Source organism: Hevea brasiliensis, chromosome 14 (genome assembly GCF_030052815.1).
Source record: "Hevea brasiliensis isolate MT/VB/25A 57/8 chromosome 14, ASM3005281v1, whole genome shotgun sequence".
Lineage (NCBI taxonomy): Eukaryota > Viridiplantae > Streptophyta > Magnoliopsida > Malpighiales > Euphorbiaceae > Hevea > Hevea brasiliensis.
The window spans coordinates 19531331-19539260 of NC_079506.1; the positions used below are offsets into that span (position 1 = coordinate 19531331).

Consider the following 7930-nt stretch of genomic DNA (forward strand, 5'->3'; position numbering starts at 1 on the left):
TACACTCATTATGACAGTTTATAAAAAATGTATTATTTAGAATAGTTAAAATAGTTGTCTTCACTACATACCACAGTCAAACTAAAAGCAAATGCTCGTGTATAGTGTTAGTTTTGCAATGGTTTTGTTTAGTGTAACTATAACACCTTTATATTCAGTAGTGCGTTCTATTGTTCCGGCGATCGGTGTCTGTTCGGATAGCTAGGATGCTTGGAATTATACTTAAATGTTAGTGAGGAGACATAAAATAATGAAATACAATAGAGAAAAATATAAGAAAATAAAGAAAAAATAAGAGCAATAAAATGTGACTAAGTTAAACGAGCCAAACCCGTAGCGATGGGTGACCGCACCAGGAAGTTACGGCGGGGACCATTGACTAGCCCTGGACCGCGGGAAACTCGGGGAAACATTTTCGGGACCAAATTAAAGGTCTATAGAGGTGTAATTGACATTGGAAATGTCAAAGAAAATTTAGTAAGTCAATATAAACAAAAACGAAAATTAAAGAAATCGGCGGGTTAAGAAGTTAATCGGTAGCACCGAAAAATCCAAAATACAACCCGAAGAGGGGCATTTTGGTCAATTAATACCTAGAGTTGACTTTTGAACTAAATGTACATGAAAAATTAGTAGTATTAAATTTTGAAAATGTCATGAAAATAGAAAATTTGACATAAAATGTAAATAGTGAGGAATTTGGGGCATAATTACAATTAAGGGAAAATTTGGATTATTAAACATCTAATCCACCTTAGTGGAGCACTATGGATTTGTATATTCATTAAGTGGACAACATATCCCACTTCAGCCACTTCTTTTTCTTCATTTCATCTTCAAGCCAAATTCAATTCCAAAGGGAAACTCCATGGATGGCCAAAGCTTCAAGCTCTCATCCACCAAGATCAAGCCATGAAATCTTCAAGGTTCCTTCATTAAAAGTTATTTATACACCTTGGGCAGTATTTTGGGAGCAAAAAGGGAGAGATTTGAAGAAGTTTGACAAGCTCCAAAAAGAGGTAAGTGTCCAATTTACTTCCTTTCTTAAGTAAAGTTTATGTTTAGCTTGAGATGAGTTGATTGGTGATGAAAATTGATAGAATTGTTGAGTTATTGGACTGCCCATTTTTAGACAGCCATGGGAGCCTATATTACTTGAGTATTCTACCCAATTTACTTTGTTGAAATTGTGTTGAATAAATATAGAAGTGCTAAGAATAAATATTAAAGTATTGGGAGGAGGAGGATTGCCAAATTGGGAGTGTAAATTCTCTTATGCAGGTTGTGATTATTGGCAGTGTATAAATTAGGTTATAAGTGTAAAGTTGTGGCTCCAATTGGTATGAGGCTAATTGAAGGTGAAACTAGACATAAAATAGGTCAACTTTCATGTTGAAGTGTTGCCCAAATTCTGCCTAGAAGTGACTTAAAAAAAATGACCAAATCCAGAATTGCCTAACATATGAACCCAGATTTTGACCATATGAACAGTAGTCAGTGTTTTGGTCATAACTCACTCAAAATAGGTCCAAATGACCTGAAATTTATATGGTTGGAAAGTTTAGACATAGGGCTACAACTTTGGTGAAGACCACCAAGCTCAAAAATGCCAATTACCAAGTCAAAATGATCACCAAAGTTGGCTTATAAAAATTGGCCGAATTGACTTTGACCTAAAAATGACCTAAACTTTGCAATATAAGTGCAACTTGACCAGCAATAGTAAAATGACCATAATTTGGTCTAGAAAACTCCAAATGACATGAAATCAGTCCCAAAATTTCAATAAGACATAGATCTACAATATTGGTAATTTGACCAAAACTCAGAAATCAAGGGAACTAGGTCAATTAGCTTGATTAATTTGGCACACTAAATCTGGAATTGGCACATTTGACCATAAAATCCAGAAAATTCAAATAAGCATATCTTCCACAAGAAGTGTCCAATTTAAATGAGCCATACCAATCTGGAAAGCTAAGAAAGAGGCCTAAAACTTTGTTTTAAACAACTTCCTCAAATTATAAATATATAATATCAGAATTTAAGGTCAAAGCCATTGACCTAATTGAGGACCATGTCAATATAGGACATTTGAGTCCAAGTTAACAATTTATCTATAAAGAATTCTATAAGACTTGAAAAATAGTAAGCAAAATTTCTGGTTGTCCCTAAGACATAGGGAAATAATACTTATGAAGAATACTAGACCTCAATGTGATTGCAAATAGTCCAAATAAATTAGTTAAATCAGAACCGAAAATGTCTAAAAAGGAAACTAAAACTTAGATTTGACCTAGTTATGGTTAATTGACCATAACTTGAGCTATACAACTCCAAATGGAGTGATTCAAAAAGGAAATTAAAGAAGACACAATGAGAAACAATTTAATGAAGAGAAATTTGTTAAATTTACATTGTAGCTTGGTCCAATAGACCGTAAACTTTGGCCATGAAATTTGGAAAATGGCAATAAAATGCAATAAGCTTTAAAATGAAATTGATAACATATATCAATACTTAGAGACTATAAAATGTGATAAATTGGGAACATTAAAATTAATTCACCTAGTATGTATTAATGGTCAGCATTGTAGGTTGACTAATGAAATGAATTGAAGGGAATAATACCAAGAAAATTTAGATATTGTATCTTATTGTTAGAAACAAGTTAACTGAGTACTGAAACACTTTAAATTGTATATTTAAATTGAAAAGGATATTGAGAAGCATAAGGAACATTGAGTCAAGGCCTAGAGGCGACTCAGATCAGGTCTATGTATAATACTTTTTATATTCACTGCTTTTACTAGAAAATTTATTTGGAGAAATGAATTATAAATAATTTTTTATTGGTTTGGCTTTGAGAATTTTATTTGAGAATTATTGTGTTGCCTACTTTGTAAATGGAAATTTTGAGATAAAATGTGTTTAGTGGTATCAGAGCAAAGTAGGGATGGCGATACGTAACGCCTACGATTCCTGGGAACTCTCACGCGTGAACTGTAGCGAAGCATGACTCTCCGCTCAGGAGCTTGCAGGGATGGCGATACGTAATGCCTGCAAGTGCTATGATAGGTACACTATATTCCTCCTCTATTTATGAGATGAGTATGACTATATTCCTCCCTCTTTGACTTGCCAGTCTGAGGTGAGTATGGATGAGTTCTTATTAGCTAGCTAGCCACCTCCCTCATTCATTTCGATTAGTGGGATGAGTATGTCTTGTCGTAGTGTACAACACAGCATGTTCAGAAAATTTGTGTCATAACCTAAGTTGTGTTATTGATTGGCAACACTGTGTTATTCAATTGTTTGATCAAATTTGTGTTATATGAGCTTTGAAAATTATGACAGGAAATTGTGAATTATTTGAATTATATATTGTCAATAAAAGTTTTATATACCGCATTTTAAATTGTTATTGTGCACCACTGAGTAAATTTTACTCAGCGATATCTTTTTCATTGCCGTCGCAGGTAGGCAGGCAGATAAAGCAGCAGAGTAGGCTGCTTGTGACTTCGCTTTGGGATTTTGCCAGGTATATTGAGTATACCACTTCCTAGTAAATATTATTGTAATGCATGTGAACTGTATGTATATATTATACTTGGTCTTGAGCAGTTGTAAAATAAAATTATAAATTATTTTGGCTTGTCAAAATGTTGTATTACAATTCTCTTATTTCAGCTTTTGAAATACTCATTTAGTTTGCACTTTATCTTTGGAATTGCTGAAATGATATTGAATTGAGTTTGAACTGTGTTGAAGACACTGATTTGAGTTGAGCCATATTGGAGTTTGGAATTGAACAGATATATTGAAAGTACTTTTTACAGGTTTTTGAAGAACTGTTTTGCTCCAACTACAGACGGCACTCTGCCAAAATTTTTACAGCAATTATTGATACTTCAGATTTGTTATTTGATTTCACTTCAATTAAAAAAAAAAATTTAACATCTATCAAAAGTGCTCACCACTGTAAAAAGAAATAAGAAAAGGTTTAAAATCCCTTGTAGTGTATTTAATGGGTTATCGGTAGACGAAGTATGGTAATTCATTAGGTATACTATGGGATCATGTTACATCTTACGGAGGCGTAGGGTGTGACAGTAACACTAGGTGAACAGTTGAAAGTGAATGGCTATGTAAATGTGTTTTTTTTTATGTTCAATATGAGTTAGTAAATATTGGTTTATTTAAAAAACAAATGTATTTTTGTTCAATGTTATGGGAAAAATATGGGTTATGCTGAATACTATAATCTGATTTGTAAGTTTAGAGGTGAAGAAGGTGAGATTAAGAATGTTCCTGCTAATAAGTATTCATATATTAGCATGTTAAGTGATGTATATCAGCTGTTTAAAATTGGGTCTGATTTTATAGATATCAGTTGTGGTAATGGGATGAAAATTGAGGATGATTTGGATTTAATGTTAGTATTTGAGTTGTATAAAGATAATCCCACCATTCCTTTGGCTATTACCTCAAAAGAAGTTGCTTTAAATGTAATTCCTCTTGGGAATGTTGAGGGACCAAGTAATGCCAGACATATGAATGATGAAGTCCATGTAAGCCAGGGTATTGAGAGTTCTTTTAACTCTAATCAAATGAGAGGCACAGAAATAAAGGATGAGAGGGTCCATAGTAAGGGTAGTAATGGTCAAGTCAGGGAAGAGGTACGTATAGGTAATAGTGGTGATGGGAGAGGCCAAGTTAATGATGGTGATAATAATAAAGAAAATGTATTTGAATTACTTGATAGTGAAGATGTAGATAGGTAGCCTGCAGAGGTGGAAGAAGATAGTACTGATGATGGAGATGGGGTTGGTACTGAAGATGAAGATAATTATGTTATTTATAGGGATAATGATGGTTTGTTTGATTTGGATAGTGGAAAGGATACTGAAATAGAGGGTTCTGAACATGAAGAATATGACAAAAAGCATAGAAGGAGGAAATTTACAGATCCATTTTGAGGAGTATACTCTGACCCTCATAAGCATAGAATTAGATATCAAATTTAGTTTAAAATTGGGCAAGTATTTGAACATGTTGCTGTAGTGAGGGATGAATTGAGAGGTTATGCAGTGCAGGGAGGTTATGCAATTAGAAGGATTAAAAATGACAATGAAAGAGTTACTGCTACTTGTGAAGGTGAAGACTATCCATGGAGATTTCATGCTTCCAAATTCAATTATTGGATGGATTGTAAGGCAATTGGCAAATAGTCTAAGAACAGACCTTAAAATGAGCTATGAATTAATACATAATAAACTAATGGAGAAATAGAGAGTGAAAGTCAGTCATTGGCAGCTATATAGGGCTAAGTGTAAAGCAAGATCACTCAATGATGGAAGTCATGCTACTAGTTTCAAAAAGTTACACAAGTATGTACATTACTTGCAAATGTACAATCCTGGTACTATTATGAAGATTCAGACAAAATTAAGGCTACTAATGATGACCCCCTAGTGTTTAAAAGGATATTCATTATGTTTGAAGTAGTTGAACAAGGATTCTTATATGGATGTAAACCTTTCATAGGGTTGGATGGATGTCACTTGAAGGGACCCTATGATGGGATATTTTTATGTGTTATTGCCTTGGATGGCAATAAGGGCGTTTTGCCATTGGCATTTGCAATAGTAGAGTCTGAATGTGGAGATAGCTAGAACTTTTTCATGGAGAATTTGTATCATTGCATTGGAGAGGCAATGAAGACAAGCCCTAGACATTTATGTCAGATCAATAAAAGGTATAATGACTGATAATTTTATTTAAATATATGTTTTAAAAATAATTTAAAATCTAACATCTTTGTGTTTGTAGGGGCTAATTGAAGCAGTTGGGAATTACTTCCCCAATGCATGTCATAGGTTTTTTTTTTTTTTTTTGTTTTTTTTTTTTTCAGACATCTATACACCAACTTCAAAAAGAAGTTCCCTGGTATCATATTGAAAAATGACTTTGGAATGCTGCAAAGGCCATACACAGCTATGAATTTTGGCTTTATATGAAAGTGTTAAAACCAAAAAAGGAGCACAATCCTTATGGTTGGCTACTAAAGATGCCTCTCTCATAGTAGAGCAAACATGCATTTTGGCTTGAGGCAAAATTAGATCATTACTCAAATAATATGATAGAGAGCTTTAATAGTTGGATTAGGAAATTAAGAGGACAGCCACTGATCACAATGATTGAGAGTATCAGGCAAAAGTGCAATATATATATATATATATATATGTGTGTGTGTGTGTGTGTGTGTGTGTGTGTGTGTGTGTGAAAAAGCATCTAATTGGGAAGGAAAAGTCACTATAATTAGGACCAAGAAGAGCTTGATAAAATTAAGCCAAAGTAGGCGTCTCAGGTTGATCCTTAGTAGGAATGATGAATTTGAGCTTCATGAATGCCCTTGTAAGTTTGCTATGTCTTTGGAGAGCAAAGCATGTTCATGTGAGTGGTGGGATAAAAGTGGACTTCCATGTAAACATGCTGCTAGTGCCATTGGCTATAAGAGAGACAATATTGAGGATTATTGTCATGAATATTACCACATAAGCAATTACCTCAAGGTATATAAAGGAGTAATTCATCCAATTCCACAAAGCTACTTGGAACTAGATAATGATTTTCCAGCCTTAGATCCTCAGCCACTGAAAAGGCAACCTGGCAGACCTAGGGAAGCAAGAAGGAGAGAGGAAGGGGAACTTGCTCTTGCTTTAAAGAGAAAAAGGAATGCTATTATCATTTGTGGAAGGTGCAATAAATTGGTCATAACAAAAGGACATGCCAATATGCACCTATAGCAGTAAGTACAATAACATTTTTATTTTACTATTTTAATAAAGAAAATGATTTATTTATGCTAATAATTTCTCTAACGTTCATTAGAATGCTAGTGGAAGAAAGAGAAAGGGCAAAAGCAATCAGTCATAACAGGCAATAAGTGCAAATGGTGTCCCAGAGTTACATGCTATTGGCGTCTCACAAGAAATTAGAGATGATATCCCCCAATCAATTATTCCTCCTGAAGTCCAATCACCAGATACTGATGTTCCACAGTCTCTGCCATAGGAAATGGGAGACCAAAAAAACAAAAAAAAAAATTTGTTTTTTAGTATTAACTACTTTTTAGGTTTGGATAAAATGTGCAACCAATAATTTCTTTTTGTGTTTTTGTGTGCATCAATTTGGGTTAGATGGATGTGAAACCAATAAGTTACTTTTTCTTTTTTGTGTAGTCTTTTGGGATTATATTGGTTGTAAATTTCTTATGGTTGTTAATATGTTTACAATTATGGCCGTACATGGGCTTATTAGAACTTGATCAGTAGAATGAGTGTGTTGTTACATTCATTTACATGATCAAGGAATTATATATTTATTTTAGATATTTATCAATGCAATTCAAAAGTTTCTTAATATAATTTGTTAGTTTACTATCATTTTGATTATTTATTTACCAATTTGTAGCCATTTAGGAATCAAACTTGTTAATAGATTCACAAGTTATGTTTACAATTGTGGCCAAATTCTATCAAATTTTTGTATTTTCTTTATACCGCTTAGTGCCTCAGATTTCAAACATATATATTATTACATCCTCGTTATACAAATTATTACAATAATTTAATCCATCACATTTTAAGTCATTGAACAATTACATACTTGTATTTTTATCAAACACAATTGGTTTACCATTACCAATAGTTCATTAGAATTCAACATTACTGACAAAGCAAACATAAGATTTAGCACACCCATTTTCAACCAAAATCCCACATTCACCATCACTATTACAAACAAAACTATACAAATACAATATTAATGTTATACTCATAATTTTCAAATAATTATTTTATATGTAAATATAAATATTTTAGTCTAACCCCTAGTGTTGTGGGCTTTGCGTAGGTACTTTCATTTT

At 33.1% G+C, this 7930-nt stretch overlaps 1 protein-coding gene across 1 annotated transcript; it reads left to right on the top strand.

Moving 5' to 3' along the window:
• The first annotated feature begins 6428 nt into the window (after positions 1-6428).
• Positions 6429-6949, top strand: LOC131172855 (uncharacterized). The gene is made up of 2 exons (XM_058134389.1): positions 6429-6760; positions 6895-6949. The coding sequence occupies exons 1-2, from the start codon at positions 6429-6431 to the stop codon at positions 6947-6949; spliced, it is 387 nt and encodes a 128-aa protein (XP_057990372.1).
• Positions 6950-7930: the final 981 nt, after the last annotated feature.